At 36.6% G+C, this 27810-nt stretch overlaps 1 protein-coding gene across 2 annotated transcripts; it reads right to left on the bottom strand.

The window, feature by feature from the left end:
- Positions 1 to 49: 49 nt before the first annotated feature.
- On the bottom strand, positions 50 to 27810 carry LOC306850840 (intersectin-2-like). Of its 2 annotated transcripts, XM_079386756.1 has the most exons (39): positions 27576 to 27810; positions 22447 to 22522; positions 20984 to 21076; positions 20724 to 20787; positions 20469 to 20635; positions 19503 to 19709; positions 18868 to 18949; positions 18621 to 18763; positions 17895 to 17958; positions 17432 to 17569; positions 17167 to 17270; positions 16446 to 16708; positions 16177 to 16326; positions 15865 to 16005; positions 15593 to 15680; positions 15218 to 15357; positions 13818 to 13954; positions 12934 to 13712; positions 12707 to 12831; positions 11678 to 11835; positions 11170 to 11260; positions 10879 to 11075; positions 10504 to 10547; positions 8573 to 8739; positions 8435 to 8480; positions 8219 to 8340; positions 7827 to 7923; positions 7547 to 7741; positions 5422 to 5543; positions 4496 to 4602; positions 4234 to 4417; positions 3730 to 3828; positions 3427 to 3594; positions 2998 to 3210; positions 2774 to 2895; positions 2448 to 2530; positions 1650 to 1733; positions 1378 to 1551; positions 50 to 1235 (listed from the first exon to the last, which is right to left on the bottom strand). In XM_079386756.1, exons 2-39 carry the CDS (start codon positions 22451 to 22453, stop codon positions 1078 to 1080), a joined length of 5523 nt encoding a protein of 1840 aa, XP_079242882.1. In that variant the 5' UTR covers positions 22454 to 22522; positions 27576 to 27810; the 3' UTR covers positions 50 to 1077. The 2 variants fall into 2 exon arrangements, with proteins under 2 accessions (XP_079242882.1, XP_079242883.1); XM_079386757.1 differs by lacking the exons at positions 10879 to 11075; positions 11170 to 11260.

Here is a 27810-nt window from a genome sequence, read left to right as displayed (position 1 = left end):
CTTACAATTAATAAAACATTTCATTTGTAGTGAAGACAATCAACCAGTATACTTTACAGTATTTTAATTTTATTTGCATCCTGATTTCGTTGCATATTTGTGCTTAAGAGGTCTTTCTGACAATACAATATTTAGTTTTTCAAAACTAATACTTGGCAAAAAGGAAACAAAAACTGGCGAGAGAGAAAGAGAAAAAAAAAACATTTTCTGAACACCCAACAAACTTTATTACATTTATATTTAAAACTAAGTGAAACTAACTCAGTGACTCATTCTCTAGAGTAAACGTTCATACTCCTCTAACTCAGCAAAAATATACAATATTAAGACCTTTTCTGAATGCTTCACAGCAATCCAGATATAGTGGACAGTGGAAAATGTGCAGATAGTCCAAGACGCATAAATTAACATAAATAAAACTCAGTCAAGGACACAAAATCAACAGTGATTAGACCTTTAACCAATCATCCCTGGTTAATCACCTCATTTGTACCTTCCTACATAAAAGCTAGTAAGCTCTGCAAAAAAAGTTCCAAGTTACACAGGCTAACAAGCTGTTGTAAGATTTTATAGAGGATCGACTGGCTGGTGCAAATTATTTCTATAATGGTGAAGTTAAATGGAAGTACTGGCAGGTAAGGCAGATGGATAGTGAATTAAAAAAACAACACCACCTGGTTTAGTGTTGCTGATGAGAATATTCAAGTTCAAAAAATTCTCAACTTCAGATCTAAGCAACTTACGATTATAATAAATATAGCTTTCTGTGCAGCGATAAAGACAGTATATTTGAAGCAAAATATAGGTCCTGAGATATCTCTACATCTAGTGGTAAATTATTTGGGCAATAAAATTAACAACAACAACAAAAACTCCCAAATCCTCCCTTTTCATTCCCATGTCACTTGTTCCAAAATCAAAACTTGGCAAAGTTGTGAATGTTAACTCGTCTTCATTATGGTTACACATTCATTAGTACGTTCCACAGTAGTTGAGAACATTTTAAGGCAATTGAGAAGCTAGTGGTGAGAAGCTGTGCTTGGAAGTGCAGTTTCGAAGGGACATCCTCTCTCCTCCTCATTTGGGGGCTTTGTGATCAAACAGCTGCAGGTCAAGCCGAACCCAAACCTCTCCAGTGGGAACTTCATGAAGCAGCAGCCTCCTAGTGGACGAACCTTTATTCTCAAGCTCTTTCTTAATAGTGGCTACAGGAACCTCAGTGCGACCCAAGAAGTCTATGGAGGGAGAGAGACAAATGGAACAACACCAGTTTTTAGAGAATGTATAATTATACATGCTAAAATATAAAGATACTGTAGTTCAGTTTAAAATTAAATTATTTAGAAACGGTATTATACTCGCAATTTTCACACTCACCATCTGGTGAAAATTGCTCCCGCTCAAAAATCGTAATGCAGAGGACATCTTGATACAGGTCTTTAATGTGAAACTGACAATTGAAATTCCACTTGGGGTTGACCGTGTCATTGATGGTTCGGGAAGTGTAACACTGAGAGCCCATGGTCACTTCACAGTATGGATTACTCTTTCCTAAAAAAATAAAAAAAAAATTATGTTTTGGGAAGTTAAAAAAAAAAAAAAAAAAAACATTATTATTATTATTATTATTATTTAATAAAACCGCTCACCGTTTGGTTTGGAGGATTTTAGCTCTGTTGCCTCCAAGATGGTGACAAGCAGGCGACCAATTCCACTTGCCTTCATTGAACGAGCTGTAAAAAAATATATATATTTAAAAAAATTAAATAAAAAATAAGTATAATAGGTATAAAAACATGAACTTAGCCAACCTGTTGTAATAATTATTTATGTTTATTTACAGACTACGACATGCACTGCCAATCAAAAGTTAGGGGTCAGTAAGAATTTTTAATGTTTTTGAAAGAAGTCTCTTATTCGAATTAAGGCTGCATTTATTTGATCAAAAATGCAGTAAAACAGTAATATTGTGAAATATTATAATTTAAAATAACTGCTTTCTATTTTAATACATTTTAAAAAGTAATTTATTCCTGTGATGGCAAAGCTGAATTTTCAGTATCATTAGTCTTCAGTGTCACATGATCTTTCAGAAATCGTTCTAATATTCGGATTTCGTACTCAAGAAACATTTATTATTATCAATGTTCAAAACAAATTTGCTGCTTAATATTTTTGTGAAAATACTGTGACATCTTTTCAGGATTCCTTGATGAACAGAAACTTCAAAACAAAAGCATTTTTTTAAAAATAAATATTCTTTGTAACATTATAAATTTAATTACCGCCACTTTTGATCAATTTACTGCAAACTATCTGAAAAAAGTATTACATTTCACAAAAATATTACTGACCCCAAACCTTTGGATTGTTGTGTATTAGGTGAGTACTCGTATTCAGTATACCAAATAAATAAATAAATAAATAAAGACATAAACAAAACTTACATTGATAGGTCTTTTCCCGCTTCTTATTCTCCGTCTCAATGAATGCTTCTGATGCCGCTTTGATCTTCTGAACCCATGCAGTCCTAGCAGGTTAGCAAGGAGATAAAACATTTTGTGTCACAAAATGTTGCTTGAAACATTAATTTGCATTAAAATTCTGTCAATTTTGCAGTGGCATTTCAGCAGCATAAAAAGTGGGGGGGTTTTCTCTCTACCCATACAGTGTGGCGATAACATTCCTTTAACGGTTCATAAAGCCTCCCATGTGTCCAGTAAATAGTGGCTTGCTGATAAGACTGATAAAGTGAGTGATCGCTGAAACTGACCTCTCGTTAATGTTCTCGGTCTTCAGTGTGTACACACGATCTATGTGGGAAATGTGGAAGACGGGCTCATCGCTGGACGGATCTGACGGAAGCTTCACCAGAACTTCATTGAGGAACACAGGCTGGGAACACAAACATATACAATACCCCAGTGCTTTTTTTCCTTTTGTTCAAGGGTTTAACCATAAGGGAACGCTACTCTGTAAAGAGGAGTGGAACCCTACCATCTTGTACATCTTGTACTGGGTGTTGGACTTGGGGCTAAAGAGCTTGTCCGCTCCTGAGGAAGTGAACTGCTTGACAGCTTGAGTGAACAGCATAAAGTCGTTGAACAGAAAGACGTATAACTCCTTATTGCTCTTGGTCTTAAACACCTTCCCGCTGTGCAGCAATTTACGAGGACCCAAGCAGTTGGTCAGAGAGTTGAAGGTCAGATTCTAGGCACAATAGAAGAGGAAGAAATCTACTACATGAAAGTTTAAGCCAAAGTCTTTCAAAAACATTTACAAATCTTACAAACTACAAAGTTTTGAATGGTACTGTACATCTAGACGATAGCTCATGACTGATCTTGTAATGCATGTTTTGAGCATCAGGTACTTTCTTGTATCAGAAAAAAGATGGTACATAAACTAAATGCTGTGCTTTTTTACCTCTGTGATGCCTTCACACTGCACATGGGATTGGATCCACTCCAGCCTGTCAGAGTTCTCCTTCTCCCTGACACCTTCGTTCACCTGAGAGCATAGCAGCTCTGCCTTCTCCAAAGCCTCTAGCAGCTGATCATAGTCCACGTGACTGTCTGGAGTACTTTCCAGGATCTGGACACACAAATACACACAAGTATTGGTTAACATTAACAATTCACTAATCATTTGCATTAACTATCAACATCTAAAATAACAGACATAGAATAATGAAACAGATCAAAAATAAGTTATTTTCACTGTACTCACATTTTTAATATGGAGAGGATAGCGAGTGATCCTTTGCATAGGTTTGAGTAAAAAGCTGGACAAAGGCATTCCTTTACAACGGTAGTCTGTAGCAATTTTCTGAAGAAAAAAAATTAAATTAAATTAACATTGCTCCCGAGAAAATATTTAAACCAAAAACTCACACTGATAATGGTAAATATTAGTTATGTACAATTATAATATTATTTTATTACACTATTATTTATACTACTTGGGATATACTGTATGCACTTTCAAAAATGTATATGTCCTACTGAAAGACTATAAACTGCAAAAATAAATAAATAAATAAAATCATTAAAATGAACCAAAAATATAGCCTTTCATTTAATAAGATATCAAATAAATAATGACAAAAATAATGAAATAAAAAATAAATATATTTGTCAAATACAGCTTTGCATAATTTTGGTAAAATTTAAAGCTTAATATCTATTTTAACACAAGTCTTTTTAACTGTTCAAGTGATGTATGTGAGGTTACCTTGAGGAAAGTTTTGAAGTCTGGCTCCTGATCGGTTCTCTGTTGCAGCAGCGTGGCACAGTTCAGCTGGCAGCTGCAAAAGCGGATGTAGGCCTGCATGTGTGACAGCTCAGAGGCCAGGATGTCTCCGATCATGTGAACAGGAATGTTCTCTCCTCCGGTCTTTTTCCTTGCTTTCAGTGCCCTGACAATATACACATCATGCATGATACACTGCGCATTGCTCAAAGATAATAAATATTTTCAAGTTAACCTGACATACTTGAGCATCTTGGAGTTGCACTGGATAAGCTCCCTCCAGTTGACAAATATCATGTTCATTTCAGTCTCACTGAGACGACCTGATTCAGACATGGGCTTGTAGAAGACCTTAAGAAAGACAATAATAAAAATACAATTTCATCTAAAAAAAAAAATAAAAAAAAAAATTATATATTATAAAATCTGTTTAATTATTCAATTTAGAAAGTTACTAAATGCAGTTCTTCTGAACTTTCTATTCATCAAAGAAAAAACTCTTCTCAACTGTTTAACAATAATAATATTAATAATAATAAATATTTTTTGAGCAGCAAATCAGAACATTAGAATGATTTCTGAAGGATCATGTGACTGGAGTAATGATGCTGAAAAGTCAGCTTTGAAATCACAGGAATTAATTAAATTTTAAAATATATTAAAATTGAAAACAGTTACTTTAAATCGTCAAAATATTTCAAATTTTTACTGCTTTGTTGTACTTTGGATCAAATATATGCAGGCTTGGTGAGCGAAAGAGACTTTAAAACCATTAAAAATCTTACTGTTCAAAAACTTTTGACTGGTGGTATATATTCCAAATGTACTGTTTTGCAAAGTAATAAAAGTATTTTACAAATTCTATATAATTATTATATTATTTTATTACACTATTATTAATTATTATACTATATATTACACTACATGGGATATTTGAACTCTGAAAAAATCATGTCATACTGAATGCTGCAAAAAACTCAATTTTATTTATGTATCTAAATAAAATCAATAGAATCCTAAATAAAGCAAAATACAATAAAGTAAAAAAAATATATATGTTGTGGTACCACTAAAACTAGCATTGTATAAACTGTTGTTTTATTTATATTTCCAAGTTGATTTGATCTGCTAAATAAATAAATGTGAATTAGTTGATCTGTGACTGTGTACCTCAAGGACCAGCTGTAGGTCTTCATTGTATTTTCCCTCTGTCTCAATGAGCTCATGGATGTATCCTTGCCGTTTCTTCTCCTGCGGGCTCATTGAATCCAGAGTGCTCTGGTCAGCACACCCTACAAGAAAACGGTACAGGTGAACTCACCCAGACACTTGAAGCCCATAAACACAACAAAACGCACACAAACTGACGGCTGCAGAAGATCCTTCAACAACCTTACTGCAAACACACTCAAGCACATTTAAAAGCAGGATAATGTCAGTCGCAGCGTGTTGATGACACCTCAAACCGCTCTAGCGTCAATCCTTACCTGTTGATGGTCTGTCCTTTTGACCATCCGGGGTGCCTTTAGTGGCGCCTTCATCGTCCACATCCCAGAGCCGTAAAAATAGCAATTTACCCCCTGAATGATCGCTCATTTTTATGAGCCGTGCTTTGTAAATCTGCTCATTTACTGTAATGAACACTGCAAGCATGCAGGATTATTCTGTTTTCACCCATAATACAACAGTAGGATAACTATAACTAGATGCAGTGAAGATTAGCTAGAGGAATGCTATCTGGAAGTCAATGGAAACTCAAGAAGGTGGTGAAATAAATGAGATACCACCAACTATCTAATTAAATATGAATAATGATCAAACAATTAGATCATTGCATGGCTACATTTTACTGTAGATGATAAAATATGTAATATTTATATGCTTGTTTCACATTTTAAAAATGCATATCTGAAAGTGTTTTTGGCACTGAACTCTTATGTTACAAAAATTAAAAAGGAACAATGTTTGTTTTTTTCAAAAGACTTTAATGTCTAGATTTCTTCAAATCAAATAAGTACAAGATCCAAGTATTTGAGATATCTGAAATATTATAAACAACATCCAATAAAATGATATTAAGGCAAACATTTGTCCACAACTTCACAACTATTTGCATAGTTTCCCATATAATATTAACAAATCTGTTTATACAGAAGCGAGTCATGCACAAACATGGCATAAAACGCAGTAAATATGTAACAATACCACCTAAGGCCAAAGCATTGTGCTTAAAATAGCATCAGCAGAACTATATTTGCAAATACACCACAGACAGTAACAAGTTGTCTTTTGTTTTTGTTCTTACATTGATTTCAAACTGAAACTACTGAACAAATTAAATATAAATAAAAAAATTTGAATATAAATAAAATGGAAGCAAAAGAGTGAAAACCATCTAAAGATTCATCCAAAAAGTGACAGTTGTTTGTTCTTTAAAATGTCAAAGTGCCTTCAATAACTAGAGACTAATAATACTAAGTTTAAAGTTGCATTATAACCAGCGTATATTTGTAAAGTGTATCATTAGTGTGATTGCGAAGACATACCGAGGCAGTCTCACACTTTGTAACATGCCTTAAAATGTAAAGTCCCTTAAAATGACCAAACTGAAGAGCAACAGTTTTACTGTGAAATCTCACCGTCCCAAAATGACCATATAAAAAAAGCTGCCACCTTTAAGAGACTTCAAGCAAACTAAATAAAAAAAATCAGATCCATTAACCCCCCACTAATCAGTTAAGATCGGTCCAGACTACCAGTCAACTGAATAAAAAGTCTCGTTTTAGTTTTAAGAAATGAGACTGGTGAGGAAAGATACAGGAGAGTGATTGGGTGAGTAAATGGTGGTTTCAACAGGACTTTGAGAGGGGGATAATGGGTCTCATATGGATGAAGGAAAGGAAAGGTGTTACAATCCTACAGAGAAGGACACAAATGAAGTCAAGGGGAAGGGGAAGAGAAGTGCGAGAAATAAACATGTGGCTAAATATGGAGTATGAGAAGAGGAAACGTCATTAACATTAGATTAGATACTACATATACAAGTGTAAAAGACTGGAAATACCCTTTCAATTATAACTGCAAAAATAAAATGAACCATTAAGCACCATAAAAAAAAAACACTTAATATTGATATAATTTAAAGCAGGATAAAAATGTCATTATAATAATGTAATGAAATTGTAATACACTCCGCCATAAATACAAATCATTTCATATAATAACCACCAACATTTACAAATGATTCAAAACACATAACCAAAATAGACTGGTCTGTTTATGGGTCTCTACTTACACTGCTGACTGGGGTCAGAATCAGAGGTGGTCATTTTCACATAGTTGGTAGGAATCAAGCCTGTGACCCCATTGAGTTCTCCTTTCCACCAGTCAGGATTGCTTTTGTCCAGCACGTTGATAATTTGACTCTTCGAGAAGCTCAGCTCGTCCTCATTCGCTGCGGTGTAGTCGTATATGGCGATGACTTGGCAGACTAGAGTGAGGGAAGACAGTGAGAGCGATAAGGAGAGATTCACAAACATAAAACATCAACCCTGGAAAGCTGTTCTGTTTCTTACCAGCCGCAGATGCAGGTGTAGATTTGCCACTGTTTGAGCCCAGAAGCTTGACGTGTGAAGCAGGGAACCAGCCCTTCTGACGCTTTTTCCCCCTGGCCTGAAGACACAAACAAAAACTTTTGCAGCTATTTTTTTTTTTTTTTTAAATCATCAATTATTGTGTGTACAATGGCAGATTGACAGTACTACTGACAGTAAATAAAAAAATCTGTTAATAACTGAAATACACCAATATATCAGAGCCAATACATCCATTATAAATAATATGGGTCATATGACGGAACACATGGAAAAAGTATTAAGTAAAATTATTAAAACTGTGTTTTATTAGTTCCTTGATTAACATAAGTAGAGGGAATGGCTCATTTAAGGTATTTAAACTGCTCACTCACCTGCAGTTCCCCGAGCCACCAGCCGGAGGGGTTCTTAGTGAGGATGAGGATGAGCTGTCCTGGGGCTAGATTCAACTGCTCTGCACCTGCAGCTGTGTGCGCAGTGGTCACCTGGGCCACTTCTACAAACAAAATAACACGTTATAGGTTTAAATAATTATGATTAATTACTGTGATTTAATTTTGACATATAACATGATGTTGTTTTGTACTTACCAGGTTTTTTTGCAGGTGTTCCAAGTTTACCAGAGAGACTTGATGCCTAACAAGGAGAGAGAGAGAGAAAAAAAGTATTATTAATCACAAACCAACAACATGTATAAAGGTCTTTAAAAATACAAAAATAAAAATTACATCAGCCTCCTTTGGCTTGACGTAATTGGAGGGGAAGACCCCTGATCTATCTCCGATGCTGCCTCTCCACCACTCCCCTTCTCTCTCTGATACCAGGATGGTGTCTCCCTCGGTGAAGGTCAGGTCTCCAGGCTCAGGGCTCTCGTAAGTGTACAGTGCCACATATTCTGATGACAGGATCAACATACAAACACGGTTCAGGGCAACTCGGAACACAAGGACAATACTGATGTCAAGAGATTAATCTGTGGTGTGTTCACAAGCATAACAAACACAAAATACACAGGAAATTAATATACTATACACACATGAAAAATGTCTGGGTTGCCCTCAAAGAATGTTTAATAACACTAAAGAATTAATTATTAAATAACTAATTACACTACCGTTCAAAAGTTTGGGGTCAGTAAAATGTAAAAATAAATAAATACTTCACCTCAGCAAAGACGCATTTAATTGATCAAAAATTACAAAAAGTAAAAACATTAAGCTTACAACAGATTTCTATTTCAAATAAATTCTGTTCTTTTGAATATTCCATTCATCAAAGAAAAAAGGTTTACCTCAAAGGATTCCCTCAAAAAATATTAAGCAGCACAACTGATTTTATAATTTATAATAACAAGTTTCTTGAACAGCAAATTGGCATATTAGTATGATTTCTGAAGGCTGGATTAATGGCTGCTGAAAATTCAGCTTCATCGTCGCAAGACTAAATGACATTTTAAAACATTAAAGGGGTCATCGGATGCGAAATTCACTTTACAAGTTGTTTGAACATAAATGGGTGTTGAAGCGTGTGTATACATCCATCCTATAATGATAAAAATCAACCCAGTGGTTTTTTTAAAAAATCCCTATTTTAAAATCCCCTCTCTCAAATCAGGCTGTTCTGAGATTCCTGTCAGAATGACGTAGTTCTGCGCAGGCCGCTCCCATGATAGTTGATTGACAAGGCCGTCTTACCCGAGTGAGCTGAGAGCTGTCTGCCATTGTGTCGACTCTGATACAGGGGAAGACTAGATGTCTCCGATTAAGCGATTGAGGCGTTTTGTTGTTGGATGTAATAATAAATATAGCAATCGTCATTTACTCCTGATATCTGAGCCGCTGAAGACGCAGATTATTAATGTTACTTTGGTTTTGAAGGGAATGCGATGATCCCGATCTGCCTAAAAGCGTCTATGTTTGCGCGAATCATTGTGATCCAGCTTCATCTACAGAAGAAGTGAGTATAAGGTTTTTTTTATGAAGCTTTCCAAATCGCCTTTCCTAATAATGTGCTAGTTAGCCAGTTTTGCAGCTGAAGTTTACAGTCTGCTTGTCACCCCACGGAAGAGACGGGAGGGGTCAGCAGGGCTCATTGGCATTTAAAGCAACATAGACTATAATGGCTTGCTTAAAAAACAGAGCTGATTTTGACAGGGTGTTTCTTACACTAACATTGAGAAATTTTAACCAAAATATGTTATAGACTTTTCATTAAGACCCTAAATAATCATATCATAACTTGTGGGAAATGGGCATCCAATGACCCTTTAAAATAAAACGTTTTAAATTGTAGTAATATTCTGAGATATTAGTTTTTACTGTATTTTTAATAAAATAAAAAATGGCGAGAAAGAAACCTATTTAAAAAAATAAAAATAAACATAATTAAATAATAATAAAAAAAAATCTTACCAGTTCCAAACTTTACATTAAATAAGATGATAAGAAATGTAATAATTGAGTGATCTCCATAATGTCAATTTTAGGGATCACAAAACTACATTTTATTTCTTATTATATAATAGCAAAAAAAATTTAACATGTTGTTCATATGCAGATATCTTCTCTAACTAAGGGAAACTGTTCTAAATCGCAAACTGCTTCAGAGTCTCATAACTGCAAATTTTCCCAGTGGAAAAACCGAATGCATTTAGTCTTACCTTCATAGCTGGATCCATCTGCTGTATCAGATCCATCAGTGGAACTATGGGGGGGGGAAATAAACATTAAACGATGATTGAATAGTGTTTCAGCACAAAACTGTTAAATGCCAAATGAATCATGACAGAGAAAGTAAAGCACCACAACATTAGAATTAGTCTCTTTGCAGGAACCTCTGGACCTCAGGACACCAGTGAGTTTTAGTATGCAAAGAATTTCTTGATTTAGTTTGAAAATACCATTTCACATGAACTTTTCCCACAGACAAAGTACATGTAACACTCACAGCTACACACTCAGTCTATTTTGATCACAAACACTTCAGCATTGTTATTATTCATATTAAACCACTTCAGCACAATGTTTGTATTTACTCTGCTCTTGCATCACTGGCATTCAGCACTGTAACATAGCTTTTGGGGAACCACCCCTGAACCCCATTAAGCTCTCCAAGCCACCAGTTCTCCTGCTGCTCCAGAACTGTGATCATATCATCTTTGGAGAAGTTGAGATGGTTGTCCGTCTTTGCAGTCCAAGAGCACAGAGCTTGAGCTTGCACATTTCCCACCACCTGAAAACATGCAGCAAATGTCATTGCATTTCACCACAAGGAAGTTGTAGCTTACATAAACACTATGCAGTTATTCTCGAGGAATCCTGCATACCTGACCATGGTTGGAGGAGGCGGAGCCTGTAGCATGGGTGGGGGTGAAAGCAGAGTTCAACCGTGATCCACTCGGTCCATTGCTCAGTTTGCTGGTGAAGAAGGTGTTTTAGAATATTCCACGTTCTACCATCATGCTCAAGATTCGAAATGAAACTATATGATCTTACTTATGAACTATATTCACACAAAGTCTTAATATTGACAATTTTTTCCATTTGTATTTATTTTTGTTAATTTTTCCCCCCTCAATTAGACAATGTGAAAAATGTTCTCATAATAGTTTATACTTTCGGACTTGGTGTGAACATGTCTTGTACTCAAAATGCATTTTGCTTGTTTCACATGAAAGACATGCAGTTTGTAGCTGTGAATGTTTTCTGTAATGGCTCTGTAACCACATGCACTTTGTCTGGGAGTGCAGATTGGGAAAGTTTGTACAAATGATTGTGCAAGAGGTGTGAATGAAGCATTTGAACAGTATGAGGTATTCAGATTCGAGGTCGCACCTGACAGAGATGGAGGCCTGTGGCTTTAGGGCTTGTTTGGCAACGAGCGGAGCGTCTGATTTGACCTGTTTCTCCACATAGCTCTCAGGGATCCAGCCCATCTTCCCTTGCCGGCTGCCATACAGCCAGCCCTGCTCTCGCTCTACACTCTCATCCACCTGAACAAACACAAATTCAGCTGAGTAAACTCTACATCTGAACCTAATGCTTGCGAGGGTTTCACAGCTTCATACATGTTCCCACAAACACTTTAAACATTGAACATGAAAAAAAATAAAATAAAAATTAATTCCAAATAATTTTAATGGCGATTCTTATTACTGCAAACCAGAATATTTATTGTATTACACTTAAAAAAATTTAACTTTTGTCAACATTTACTCACCCTCATGTCGTTCCAAACCTGTATGAGTTTCTTTCTTATGTTGAACATAAAACAATTATTATTAAACGGTAATTAAACGGTTGATGGTCCCCATTCACTTCCATAGTATTACTTTCCCTACTATGGAAGTCAACAGGGACCAACAACTGTTTGTTCCTTCAAAATATCTTCTTTAGTGTTCAACATAAAAAAAGAAACTTACAAAGGTTTGGAACAACATGAGGGTGAGTAAATTACGACAAAATTTTCATCACAACTATTAAACCGCATCTACACGGACGTGACTGTTGCACTGCAACAGCTTGAGGCTGTCGACACTGGACACAACGAAGAGACGCTGCAAATCCATGTGTCTTTTGTGTCAGAAGTAGCGCAAGCACTACATATCAGAAACAGAACGTGGCATCAGTTTACTTTTGGTAATTTGTCGTGTTGTATCGCACCCTGGCACATTCAGTGTAGACAGAATCACTGATTATGATGTCTGAAGTCACGTTGCACCACTCGCGTCCTGTCTAGATAAAGGTTTCATTTTCTTAAAAAAATATTATAACACCTAACATCTTATATTTCGTCCTTTACATTCTGGGGAGAAACAGATTCCTTTAGATTCTTGGTTTTGTGAGATTTGCTCTCAAACTGACCTCAATCAGGTCATCGCTTTCGAAGGAGAGCTCATCATCATTTCTGGCAGTGAAGGGGTAGAGGGTTTTAAACGTTGTCAGTGCAGCTGATCTCCTGTGCTGTGTGCCAAGAGGACGTCTGCTGCCTGAAATCACGAGGATACTTTCAATCATTCCAATCATCAATCAGAGATAACTTAATTAGCAATGCTAGTTGATTTTAAATCTTACAGCACGCTTTTTTTTACCTTTCCTCTCCTCCAGGCCGCGCAGAAGAGCAGCAACAATGTCTGATTTAACAGTGTTCTTCTTGTTCTGTTCATCGTCTCTCACTCTTGCGGCTGCAGCCTCTTCTTCCTGCTGTTTCTTCTTCCTCTCCTCATCCTGTTTCCTTTGCTCCTCCTCTCGACGCCTCCTGTCCTCCTCTTCCTGCCTTTTCCGGTTCTCTTCTTTTCTTTTTCTCTCCTCTTCTAGTCTCTTCCTCTCCTCTGCATCTCTCATGGCAGCCTCTTGCGCGCGAAGTCGCCTCCTCTCCTCCTCTTCACGCTCCCTTCTTCTCTCCTCTTCTCGTCTCTCCTCCTCTTTCCTTCTCCGATCCTCCTCTGCTCTTCTTCGCTCCTCGCGCTTCCTCTCCTCCTCCAATCTTAACTCCTCCTGCCTCTTTCTCTCCTCCTCCAGTTTTCTCCTTTCTTCCTCCAGTTTTCTCCTCTCCTCCTCCAGTTTCCTTCTTTCATCATCTCGCCGCCTGCGGTCCTCCTCCTCCTCCTGCCTCCGTTTCTCCTCAAGTCTGCGTCTCTCCTGTTCTCTCCTTTCTTCCTCTTCCTCCCTGAGTCTCCTCTCCTCCTCCTCACGGGCCTTGTGCTCTCGTTCTGCTTGTTCTCTAGCAGCCTGTAAACGAGCTTGTCTCTCCCTCTCCTCCTCCTCACGAATTTTGGCTTCTCTCTCCTCCTGTATTTTCCTCTGTTTCTCCTCTTCTTCACGCCGCAGTTTCTCCTGCCATTGCCGCTCCTTCTCCAGTTTGATGCGTCTGTATAGGAAAAGACATTTTGCTTGTGAAATCTGGAATTCTTTTAAAGACATGTGTAAGTGTGCGTGTACTATAGGGGAGAAGAAAAAAAAAAAAAAATCCCACTTCTGCTCTTCCTCTTCTCTCCTCTTCTTTTCCAGTTCCTCCTGCTGGTGTTTCTTTAGCTCTCTGATTTTTTCTTCCTTAATAGCTCGAAGCTTTTCCAAAGCAGACTGTTGCATCCTCTGGCTCTCTCTGAGATCCTAATTAACAAAGCACAAGATTATGACACACTAAACTCAACTGTAACAGAGATTAACACTGCTACCTGATTTTTATCTTAACTTTTAATCAAGAAAACTTGGTTTTCTACTAAATTGACTATGGCATTTAGACCTCAAGGTAATATTTTTAGCACAGGTCTGAGTCCATTCTGGTATGCAATGTATGATTTTCCATATTCCAAACCAATTTATACCTGTTTCTCCATATAAAATTTTTCAGAAGTAGATCACAATAAAAGGATTGATGCAGACTTGTAAGCCAGAATACACTCTAAAGCAGTGCTGTTCTATAAAAAAAATAAAACTAATATAAAATGACAAAAACACAACAAAATGATTGAACTAGAAAATTAAAATAAAAACATAACAATAAACACCAATTAAAATTATTAATAAAAACAATATACTAGTATCCCAAAGATGTTAAAATAGCACTGCTCCAAACTGACACTTTTTAAAATAAATATTACTAGTCCTATTGTGCACAATGAGTGAAACTTTTCAAATAATAATAAAAAAACAACAACATAGAAACATATTCATGTTTCCCCACCTCTGAAATGACTTGCAATGTAAACAATATAGCATAGACAGGAAATATTATAACTAATATAGTATCACTTAACATGCTTATATTCAATCTCCCACTGAATTTTGTTTCACTCATAATGGGTCACATTATGGAAGTTAAATGCATTGTGAATGGAATTTTATTCTGCCTTTAATCCATCCCTGATAATATGTGTAGGAAAGAACCTTTGGTAATGATCTAACGGTGAAGCTGCTGCAGTAAGATTGAACCGGAAAAGGGAAAAAAAGAGACCTTCAAAAGGAAGAAGAGATTGCTGAGGCAACTCAGTAAAGAGAGCAGGCCTTTAAGCATGCAGTCATCCATTTCCTCAAACTGCAGCGAAAGCCAGGGAGAGACAGACAAGTAGACAGACAGACAGAAAAGCTCTACAGCTAGTGATAAAGACACAGGGACAAAAGCATAGGGGTTACTCGCATTAGTGTCATCAGGAGCAGTCCATATGCTGTTAGCACTGATCGGTTAAGAAAGATTTGTTACAGAAATGCTAAATAGCTGGGGAATAAAATATTTTCACTCAAGTTTAAATGTCCTCTGTCAATCAGCAACTTGTAAAGTGTATCTAGTCTAGCTAAACATGCAACTCAGTTTGTGCTGCTCTGAATGGTTTGCATGTATTTATTAGTCATGGCTGAGTGGCATGAATGGCTTACCTGGATTTCTTTCTTATACTGATCCATATCTGCTAATTTAACTGCAGTTTCCTTCTCCAAAGCATTAAGCTGTTCTTTAAGCTTTCGACAGGTAAGATCCTTGTCTTCTACATTCCTCTGTAAAGTTTTCACTGTTGCAGCTGCATCAAGAAAAAAAACAAACATACAAATTGTTGGTGCTCTTACAATTACAGGAACCAAGTTTTTTATTATTATTATTATAATAATTTTACAATTCAGCACATTCATGCTTAAGTTTTTTGTCACAATTCCAGATGCTTGCATCACAAATAAAAATATTTAAAATAGCAATACTTGGAGGGGGGGGGGGGGGGGGGGGGGGGGGGGGGTCATAATTGGACACATGTGTCTTACTAGGGAAGTTGTTCAGACTCAGGCTGCGGAGTCTGTCATTGAGTTTTTGCTGTTCTATGGTCGACTGTCCCAACTTTCTCTTAAATTCCTACAAAAATCACATACAAGTCATCATGATTACTGCTATGCACTTATAAAGCAATCTACATCTAAAATTAAGAATGTTTTTAAGAATAAATGGATATTTTAGTATAAATTAATAAACAGATTTAACTTGAATACACAGACACGTTCAAAATTCATGTGTACTGTTACAGATGAAGCAGTCAGACCTCTAACTGTTTCTGCAGAGAGTTAATTTCTGTAATGCAGGAGTCTCTTTTCTGGTTGATCATTTCAAGCTCATTTTTATAAATTCTCTTTTTGCCTTCAGCATCTCGAAGCCTGTCAGAGATTTGTTTCTGCTTGTTGCCCTAAAAAGAGAGGGAAATCTTTTATCAAGCACGCCATCCATTTTTTTAAAAAGAGGAATTTTAATCATTTTGTACATAATAATGTGCTGTTAAATTTAATGTGCTTGGTTTCACAGATAATGAGTCTAAATGAAATGTAGTGGCTGATAGCACAATGTCCTAAATCCTCACCACAGCCTCCAGCTCCATTTCTAGACTCCTCTTCTTGGCTCGGAGCTTGATGATCTCATCCTGCTCCTCACTCTTCTGGTTTAGGAGCTCCTGCTTTCTCCTCCTCTCCCACTCAAGCTGCCGCTGGCGCTCCAGCTCCTTCTTGGCTGCCTGTAACAAGCATCATAGCAGTGGTTAGTAAAAATATTTTCCAGAATTTTGTACATCAATATAAACTTTTTGTGAAATATAAACACATTTTGGGAAATGAACCTGAAACATCGTCTCACCTCCTTCCTCTCCAGCTCTTTGAGTCTCTCCTCCTCTCTTTGTCTCTCCAGCTCCCTCTGTCGCTCCAGTCTGAGCTCTTCGTCCCTCTTCCTCTTCAGCTCCAGCTCTCGTGCCTCCCTCTCTCTTCTCTCCTGCTCTTCTCTGGCCTTCTGTGCCCTCCTCTCCTCTTCCCTGCGCTGCTGCTCAAGCAGGGCCTGTCGACGCTTCTCCAGCTCAGCATTTCCCATCTCCATATTTTTCTTGAACTTATCCTCAAAAGTCACTAGATATACAAAGCACAAATATAAATTATTACGATAACCTGGAATTTTCAAGCAACTGTTATATTTGACAAATATAAACAGAACTTCTTTTTGTGAAATGTTTTTATCCCTCTTTTTTTGGCAACATATCCCTCTTTTTTAATACAACAATATTTATACAATTTACTTGTATACTTATTTGTCTGAATAATATGGAGGGAGGAAGCTGAAAAATCAGTGGGATGCAAATCACAGCCAGGTAAGCAATGAGGATTATTCAATATTCAGGAAATTATTTATACCAATTGTTTAAATGCTTCCACCAAATCAAATAATATTACACAATCTGTGTGCCTAAATAGACCACATCTGTTTAAACTCTATGATACCTGGTGTAAACATGGGAGGATTTTTTTTTTTTCAAAGCGAGTCATAGATATTTGTATTATGTAATAATGGGTGTGGAGCAAACCCATACAATGGTTCCTTGATTTCTGTGGAGGCTCAGGCTCATAAAGGTCCTCAGCGAGGCCTGCATAGATCGAGGGAGTGGTTCCATTCACAGAATCACCAAGCTTCCCCCTAGAGGTTCATATTTATGGAGAAAAACATTGACAAAACAATTTAAGCAATTCAGTTCATTTTCAGTCATTTAAAATGTATTTTACATTCATGACCAATGTTTTGGATATGATGAAGTTTTCAGTCAATCGGAGATCAGGTTACAAACTAGTCAGTGGTACCTCATTGTTGGTGGCAACAGCTCTGAAGGAAGGGCCATAGGCAGCGGCTGTCCCATTTTAGCCATGTCGACCAGATGCATAGCAAGAATAAACTCATCAGCATGCAATTTACCATCCTTATTCATATCAGCAAGATTCCTGACAAAAAAAAAAACAACAACAAAAAACATACAAAACATGTCATTAAATCAAGGCATGTAACTAATATTTCTACAATCTGAAATTTGATAACTTTAAATTTTTAAAACGTATACAAAGAAAAAAAAGAAATGAGAAAAATTCACAATAAAAGCAGTCTTTTGAAGCACATTTACATTCTTCATAATATTAGGCCTGTCATAAATACAGTTGTTAATCACATGTATATATTGCATGCAGCAGCTCTTGTGCAATGAAATCCCCCCCGATTAAGATTTCTTAAAAAAAATACTACATGCAAGTACTGGGGAGGGCAAACACCTACCAGATGGCAGCTAGCTGAGTCTGAGTAAGCATTGTTGTAGCCATTGCAGTTCTCACTTGAGGACCTGCAGAAATAAAATAAAAAAAGATTTTTACTAGATTATACATTATATTGCTTTTTTATTGCTGTTATTTACAACCAGCTTGTTGATACTGTTGCTGTACTAAAATAACTGGTCTGACAAGAGCTGGTTGATATTTCTAATGCCACAATGCTGGAATCCTCCTAAACCATTAACACATTAAGAACATCTAGACATCTAAACTCTTCTCACACAGAAAAATGAGCACCATTCTCAAATTATGTATAACAAAGCAGCTTGCCCCTAAAATGTAGACAGTGAGCTTAAACTTAATGCCATAAACCTGTGAAATAGACCTTACAAAGTCATGTTGTACCGACGACCTCATTCCTGAAATTCTCTAGTAAATGGGTCTTTGTCATGAGGTATGTAAGTGATACAGTCAACTGCTTTGCAGATGAGCCACGTGGGTGTGGATTGCCATCCTACTGCTCTACTAGCCTTCAGCTAAAGTCTCTATATCCCATATTAGCCATAAAATCATGAGATTATCACAGTAATCACAGTGACATTTTAAAAGTTTTGTCCGCAGGCATCCTTAAGAGAACCTATAGTACATTAGTGCTATCTAAACTTTGGCAATTATTTCCACACTAGTAAGACAAATGACCGTTTTCTTTTTCAAATCTTTTATAATTAAATACCTGTTAGATAACCAATCATTTGCTTGTCCAGGCTGTTAAACTGCTGCCTGTATTTGAGTCGTGATGCCTGTGGGACAGCCCAATCAGAAGGGCCGCCCTTAGGAGAGTTGCTGGCCAATGATGTGGAGGGGGAGGTGTTTGAGCTGTAGACATACGTACACAAGTCACTTTGTGTGCGGATAGTATTATGTACACAGTCAGTGGATTAATTATATACAATAAAGGTCCATGTGAGGAAGTTCCTGACCTGCTCGAGCCCAGGTCCAGCAAAGATGGAATGGCAGAGAAGCCCAGTGGAGAAGAGGAAAAGGAACTTGAAACCGGGAGAGCTACGGAAAAAACACAAACAAACACACCTGAAAGAAAAATGTAGGCAGTGACACTCTTTCAGAGACAGAGTGTACAAGCAATTAATGAGGGAACACATCATGTGCGAGAATATAAGCCACAAAGTTGTCATTTTGAGACTCTTTATGCATAAAGAGCTGCTTGTTAATTCAATATATAGCTCAGTCTTATAGGTACAAGTTGAGCCAGTCCTGACACAGGAAGGCTGAAGCAGAGAAAATGCTGACTGCAGTAAGAGATCAGTGTCATTTCACCTTTAGCACACTGTATATTCACAGGGGCTCTTGGCTTTATAACACATCCACAGTGACACAACACTATCATTCAAAAGTATGAGGTCAGTAAGATTTTCAAATGTTACTGATCCCAAACAGTTTAATGCCATGTAAAATAAACATCATCAAAATAAAGACCTGAAGTGTACCATCAGAACTGCCACACTGAATCTTCAAATGGTCATAATGTCAAAAAACAAATGGCATAATTTGACTAGATTCAAGCTTTACTGGCATACACCGTAGCAGTGTATCTTACTGGAAGTGAGAGAGATGGGGGTCGGCTGTAGAATGGCAATAGGTCCATTAGGCAGGGCTGGAGTGCTGATGGTGGGCATCACTGGCACCGACAGCCCGGTGCCCATCATGGGAGTCATGCCCAGCATGGGGCTCATGGTGGTCATTGGTATAGGGGTCAGAATGGGCACACTGGGCATCATGGGTACATTTGGCATAGTTCCCATTCCTGCAAAAGCACAAGGGCAAATTCAAACAGACATATCTAGACAATATGACATCAAGATTGCTTGAGAGGTTTTAAAACCATTTCTTTTTATAGCAAGACCTCATTAGTTTAACACTAGCGAAATCTATTTTGTACAACTATCAAAAACAAGAGCTACATCTTAAAGCTGACAAGCTGAAGACATGTTTCTCTTGTACACTTTGAAGGTTGTGGTTACAGCCATCTGTTCCACATTACAACTCAACTGCATCTTGTGGCCATCAAGCTGTGCACCTGCTGTCATACGAAGGACTTTCATGAAGATTGAGGTTTAAAAACATACTTCCCCCTAGCAAACGGGGAAGTATCTTTTGACATTTGCCGTATTTTGCACTTTTATAGCATTGGCTAAATCTAAAATCTACTTCTAATGTTAATCAAGTTTTTTTCCCCACCAAAAACAGTTGTAATTTAACACTAAACTGCTACTGTACCTTTAAGACTTAAATGACCTCTACATAAATGACCTCCATACAATGTAGGCAAGATTGCTAAACACTGAATATTGATGTTTGGGCAGCATTCATGTGTGACTGCGGCCGGTTATGGAAACTAAAAGAGAAACTTTGGCCTATTCTGTATTGTGATTAACATTAATAATCTGTCATTACAACATTAAACTGTGTACCGATTCACATTTTGGTTACAGTGCAAGTGTTACAATCCCAATGCCCTCTCAAATCATCGCTCTGCAGGTTATAGTGTAGTTTGGCAGTGTACCGAGAGGTGTTGCTGGCATGGTTGGAGCTGGCACAGGTGGCTGCTTCATGATGATGGGCAGAACCGTAGGAAGATTCTGTCCCTGCAGTTTCATCTTGATCAGCTTCATGGCTATAGAAAACTCCAGCCGGTCCATCCTACCATCTTTATTCATATCAGCCAGGGCCCTACCAAACACAAACAAACAGGCAAGCGATCAGGGCAAGACTTCTCCATTATTTATTTTTAAGATTATGCATGGTCAGTATTTCTTACCAGATCTCAGCTAGCACAGACTGGGGAAGCCCTGATTGAATGAAGAAGTTTCGTGCCTTGTCCCCTATACACAAAAATTATTCAAATAAAATAAAATATTTGGTAAGCAATTTCATATGTAGCACATAAAAATGTAAATTAATTTATGTTTGTATATATAATTAATCTCTCATTTAAAAAATTAAATAAATAATAATATCATAATTAGAATAACAATTTTTTTTTTTTAACATTAATACTTTTGAACAATGGCTCCCCACCTGTAACAAAGCCCTGCACTGGCAAGAGGGTGTCAAACTTCTGATCATGTTTGTCCCTCTCCTCTGGGGTTATAGCCCAAATACTCCGACCACCTTAAAAGAAAAGTAGGCAAAAAGAACAAGGGATGAAGAAGAGAAAACGAAATCTAGGAAAGAAATAAACTACTAATAGTGCAGGCGGATTCAATATTCTATTATCAGCAGGTACATTTAAATGCACAGTTATAATTAAGCTACTGTTCGAATGATACATGTAGCACATTGCTTCTGTCTTTCGGCGCAAGTGTGCAATGCAAAGGCTTAAAAAAAAAAAGAACAAAAAAAAAGCCAAACCGGTAAGATTTAAGACGAAAATGTTTAAATTAAATATTAAAAAGACAAATTATTACATTAGTCAGACTGTAAATTCACTTAGTGTCACCCTGATATTTATTGAAATAACAGAGTTAAGTCAGCTTAAAGCAGCAGACAATACTCATTCAAAACTATACACGTTCTGTAAAAATGTCATGCCATGTACATTTTTTCAGATTTTTCTTTAAACAAGTTGTACATGCATTTGCAAATTTCTGTATAACAAGTCACATTTATTCCATTTCAACTATTTCTTTAAAAAAACATGGAAAAAGTGTACTTTTTCGGTTTTACAAAATAACCACCACCAATTGCATTTATTTTATTTTATTTTTTACATACAATTAAGAGTGAGCTGTCGTTTAAAATGACAAAATGATGAGGAAATTACATCATTTGAGGAGCCAAGTTTAAAATCTGGCAAGTTTTACTGTCATTTAACATTCACAATTTGATTAGCTGAGCATAACTTGTCCACTCCATCACATAACATAGCTAGAAACTTTTTTTTTCTACCAGTCCCTTGAATGCTAATTTAAAACAAGGAGAACAGCAGCCATTTTGGCTGAAATTGTCTGAATATCCCAACACGCTAATTTTCATTCATTCATCTTTTTTAAAAACAACCATTCTCAAAAAGAAAGGACAGACATGCCACAGAATGTCTTATAAAACTAAACTTTCAATAAACAACATCCCTTGAAACATTTACATGGTGGCACGATAATGTTATTCAAATGTACAGCGACTGAGAAAACTGAGAAAGTATCTTCAAAATGTATATTTTAACAAGCACAAGTCAGTTAACAAAAAAGCAAAATCAATAAGCAGTGAGGTGTCAGTGTGACAGATGGGCTGCTGAGAGGCAGAAATCAAAGTGGACGGTCAGAGCCGCTGGTGTGTAAGCAACGCATGCTGCAGTGTGTGAGAGCAGCGTAGCACCTGCACACACACAGCAAATATGAACGAGACATGATAAATAGGAAAGAACTCATGTTCTAGTTCATTTATGAGGCTAAAGGTCCTCTATGCTCACACACTCACAAATCCTGTTGGTTGGGACACGTGGGTAAACACACACACATAGAAATATAAAGCAGAGCTCTTACCATTCATGGCTGCAGGTGGCAGGGATATGAGGAGAGCGGTCCTGATCTCCTCGTCTCAGCTGGCTAGCTCAGTCATCTGCACCACACACACACACACACAGAGAGAGAGAGAGAAAGAAGAAATGTCCACTCATTAATAATGCAGGCAGGGGAGAGCAGGGCTGTTGCTATCTCCATCCTGCACTCTCCAAGTGAAAGAGAGAGAGAAGAGGATGTGTGAAGGAGAGAGGAAGGAGATGAGGGCTCCAAACTCCCCATACAAATGTTTTCAACAGACAATTGCTCTATGTGCAAAATCTTGATAAACAATGGCACTTTTATGATTGACTGCACCAATATCCTCCTCCTAATAACATCAGAAACTGATTTCACTGCAATCAAAGCTTAATCATTACTTTGGGAGGAAACAACACTTTAACCCTGCAATGCCTGACGTATGAAATAAGAATCAGGAAAACCTAATAAACAGAACTTTTAATGAAACAGTTTATTTTGTGTCTCATATAGTATGATACAGTAGAATATGAAGCTCACACTCAAGGAGGAAAAACATCTCAAGTTTATTCAAAGGCCCAATCTGAGCAAAAATATGCAAATCGGTGCAGATGCAAATATTTAAATGGCCAAAAATTCAGATAAAATTCTGATGAGTTGTCGCTCTAATCTCCTAATAATATCTATACAAAGTATAATAAAATAAGCACTTATTTCTGTAAGCCTGACATCATATACAACTCTTGCAAATCTACTAAATAATAATACTTCCGGTAAATGTCAGTGGTGGGGGTCAGTAATGGGAGTCAGCCAAGAACACTGATTCACACATTAAATCAATTATTGTCTGACATCATCTTTGTATTGTACGCATGACAAAAATATCAACATGACAGATAATTATATTATATATGACTGGGGTGAATTGATATGGGTACAGAGAGACCAAAACAGACATAATGGACAATGATTTAAATGTATGCGTGTACAAAAACAGGTATATAGATTTTATTTGCATTAAATTTAATTAAAATACACACATATAATGCTAAAAATTCAGCACTGCCATCACAGGAATAAATTACATTTTTACATTTTCAGTCATATAAATGCAGCCTTACTATATATAGCTGCCACAGAAAAAAAAAAAATACAAAACTTACGTTTATATGAATACTGAAGGGCTGTCTCTTTGTGTCTGTATATCCCTGAGAAACACATCTGACCAGGCAGGGGGCTGGTAGACACCATGCAGCCTAATTATACATGAGTAGTTGTCTAGTCTGTGGTAGGTCATTCAGACCACTCACACTCATGATAATTTGTAGTTTTATACACCCCTATTAAGTGGTCAGTCTATATTTGTATATTGGCCAATCCCAAAATGTCCAAAAATCAACTTAATATATGACTACCACTAATCACGAGTCATTTAACAGACCTGTTGTACTGTATATAACAGCTGTCAGGTCTTCAAACCCAATAACTGATAGCAGAATATACACACATTAAAAATGGGGAGAAAGTTGCTGACAGGAGGTGATGTGTGGCAGTATTTGGTAGGGCTGTGGGAGCAGGTCTATAGAGGAACAGAATGCAGTCAGACAGGACAAGCTTCCAGAAAAACGCTCGGATAGGGCATGCTTGTCATGGTTGTCATATCACTCCTTTTTCTCTCATTCTCTCCCCATCTAACACACTGGCTGTGGTTTTCTTTTATTCAGAGATTGATGGACAGATTGAGTGATTTATTTATTTGCATTTAATGCAATGACACAAATCTGTGCTATTAGGTAGGTCAGGTTCTATAAGATTGTTAATTTTATTTTTAAGAAATTGCTAATGCTCATTAAGTCATAGTAGTGTGACATATCATTACAGTTTTCTATTTGAATACATTTTAAAATGTAATTTATTCCTGTGATGTCAAAGCTACTCAAGAAACATTTTTTTATTATTATCATTATTAAGAACATTTGTATTAAGTGATGCTTAATATTTTAGTGGAAACAATGATGCCTTTTTAGGATTCTTTGATAAAAAAAGAAAAAAGAAAAACAGCATTTATTGAATTGTTTTGTAACATTATAAATGTCTTTACCATCACTTTTGATTTAATTAATGAGTCACTGCTAAATAAAAATATTAATTAAACTTGGACAAAATGCATATTTTAATGAGAATAACTATATTTAAATTAGAAACTGCATGCATTGCATATCTCTCTTTCCAGTACATACAGAGTCAAAGGGAAATCACCCAAAACCGCTGTGTTCCTGAGAGCTTTGAGAGACCAATGGTATTTCATTGTGGCTTTGCATGTTATTTGCAGCTGGGTCAAATTTTGCATCAATTGATCTATAGCAAATATCCAAGATTCAGCTCTTACTAAAACATTTAAAAATAAAATATTTCTTTCCACTAGCTTGCCAATTATAATGTCAAATTCTTTGGTACTGTATTAATTCTTTGGAAACACTGAATCACAGAGAAAAGCACAATGTGATCGTGTCATTCTACCTTCACTCACTTAATTTATTTATTTTTATTTATTTTTTTTTTCCACTCACTTAATTTTAATGACGTGTATGATGTGAGAACTACAAAGATAGACTGTGAGGTCATAGCTGGGCACGTCCCACCACCTCCTGCCTCCACCCCTGTGTAAGATTTAACAGCCACAAAGGAACAAAGGAAGTGGGAGGAAAGCAAAAACGAAACAGGATGTCGACAGGTCTCAAACAATGTTATACAAATGCTCTGGACCCACAGCCCAGTGGTTGGAAAGGACATTAAACCACATTAAGACCAACAATCCCTGTCTGTGTGTCAGACCTTCCACTTTTGTGCTTGCCACTGAATTCTCAGTTCTCATAAAATGAAAGCATTGATTGTAGAAGAGAGCCTAGAGCCTTGATCATGAAAAAAGACCTCTCTCTGGCAATATTACCAGAGATGCTGAGGGCGGCTGGTACTAATTTAATTTCCTTATACTGTTAAATTATATTTGCTTATTTGTCAATTATGTTATTTAAGTTTTGCATTATTAAATGTAATCCATGTATCTGAAATACGTCTGTTTGACAGAATTCAAGTACCCAGAGCTCTTCCACGTTCTGAGAGATGTTGCCTGATGGCTTTATGTGCAGAAGGTCAAGCAGGTCACGTCAGTGAAGCCTGAACAAACAGACAGACTGCTGGCAAGAAAGCATATACACTGTACATAAACATCACGCTACTAAAACATCACTGAACCTTTCTAAAGATACATCAGGGCTCAACAAAAAGGATCTTGTTGGCGCAGTTATCGGGCCAGTAGTTCACATTTGTACTAGCCCTGCCAACATTTCCCTGGCTGTACTACAAGTAGGTATGTTTAAAAAAAAAAAAACATTTTTAGCCAGTGTTATTTTAGAACAAATATTTTAGTATTATATATTTATATACCATAATAGTGTTTATTAATATTTTGAATTAGCTTTTATTTTTATATTTTCCGTTTTCATTTTAATTGTTAGTAATTGTAATTTTAAAAGTTATTAAGATTGTTACGTGCCATTTATTTTATTTCAGTTGTATTTCAATGATCAATTTTTAATTGTTTTAGTTAACAATAAGTGCACCGTTTCAGCAACATATTTTATGTCCCAGAATAAAATATATTTTTTCATTAACTGTTCAAACGGTATTCAATAAAAATCCCCCCAAAAAACGGTTTGTTTATCGTTTTCAATCTTTTCTAATCTGATGCTTTCAACATTATCAGAGGCCATTCTTCCAAAACTCCTCATCTACACTAGAGAGTTGAGTAGAGCTTGCTGTCATAGTCTATTTAAATCAGTTTAATGTTCAATACAACACCAAACTCCAAGTTTGCAGTGCATTAAAACATGCACATGATCAAGAAATACAAGACATAGTATCACACTGGCTCTGTGGCATCCTTTGTTTTTTAACCCTGTATATAATGATGCCCAACATTCTCAATTGTATTTTTGAAGCAAATATTTTTTCCAGGTTGTAACTAAATCATTTGGCCAGCGGCTCGAACACAATAACACTGGCAGAATGGATCGGTTCATTAGTCTGCTTAGATAACATGAGCTGTTTTGAGCGATTGTGTTGAAGGGCAGATAAGAGCAAGTTATGAAGATAAGCACGAAACGTACACATAACAACTATGTTACACAATCTATTTCTAACATAAAATGTAAATTTGGTAGATAAACAAATTCTGTGGTTAACGGAATAAGCCTGTGACCATTCACCTGAAAATAGAGAAAAATCAGTCATTATGGTTTGACAAATCGTTCTCCTTCACTGAGCCGGAGTCTGCAAGGACATTTACTTAAAGACTGAAAAAGAATCAACTACATTACTATTAATTTAAAAGAGCCCTAATTCAAAAGCCCAACAAGAATGTTATGTAATGTTATATTATAGAGCACATTACTAAGCTAGAGATCAGGTGCAAATTGATCAATATGATATGGAAACAAAGAGGGCAAACCACTGAAAGGATCAGAAACACTGCACTGACCATTGGCCGTGATGCCAAAAATGCTGTCTAGTTAGGAAACACAGTAAGTTCTGAAACACAACCATCATCATCTATTAGATCATGTTCCGGCAATTGTCACGTATGAATCAATGCAGCAATATAATATCAAATACAAAAGCTAATAAATCTCACTTTAAGGTGTTTTGTTTAACTCCACTAAGGTTACACTGAATTCATATCAGAGGGTGAAAGGCAGACAGACTAGTTTGCCACTCGTCTGGCAGGTTTGTGTAAAGAAAGTACGTTCGAAAGCACTTTGAATCAGGTATTTCACATGAAATGACAAATATAACTCACAATAAGCTCTAATATTTGTAATATGAAGCTCTGAGGGACTTTGAAGAGTGTGAAACTGGACACTTTTCCCAACTCATCACACAACTACTGGAAAACCAAATGATAACCAGAAGAATATGGTCAACGTTATATGTACCATAGACGGTATGTGTATAATAAGTATCGTAACTATATTCTAGTTACGTTAGTTATAAAGTTAAGTTAGTTATAAAGTGTGATTAAAGCATATACTATTAAAACGAGCAGACATTTGAGCAGTATTAGAGGAGGTACTCACATTACACCACAGCATTATTGCCTCTGCGAAATCTCCAGGGAGGAAAACATATACTTTTACATTGTCCTCTGAATTAACGTGATGACAATCGGCTTTCAGGGCTTCTTTAAAGGATTTCTGTAAAGTTTTATTGCGAATCTTTGACAACCTGTTGCTGCACGGCGCTGTCAGACAAACAATATGGCTGACGACGGGACGTGCACGAGCGCTGAGCGCAGAAGAGCCTTTAAGAACC

The sequence above is a fragment of the Barbus barbus genome (assembly GCF_936440315.1).
Source record: "Barbus barbus genome assembly, chromosome: 30".
Classification (NCBI taxonomy): Eukaryota; Metazoa; Chordata; class Actinopteri; order Cypriniformes; family Cyprinidae; genus Barbus; species Barbus barbus.
This window is presented reverse-complemented; position numbering and strand designations above follow the sequence as displayed.

Bases quoted from the DNA above. Each gene is read 5' to 3' on its own strand.
- LOC306850840 (XM_079386756.1), bottom strand. The intron at 19,710-20,468 runs GTACACTGCCAA...GTGCTTTTGCAG, and splicing joins CATGCCAGCAACACCTCTCG to GAATGGGAACTATGCCAAAT. The intron at 1,236-1,377 runs GTGAGTGTGAAA...CTCCCTCCATAG, and splicing joins GGAGCAATTTTCACCAGATG to ACTTCTTGGGTCGCACTGAG.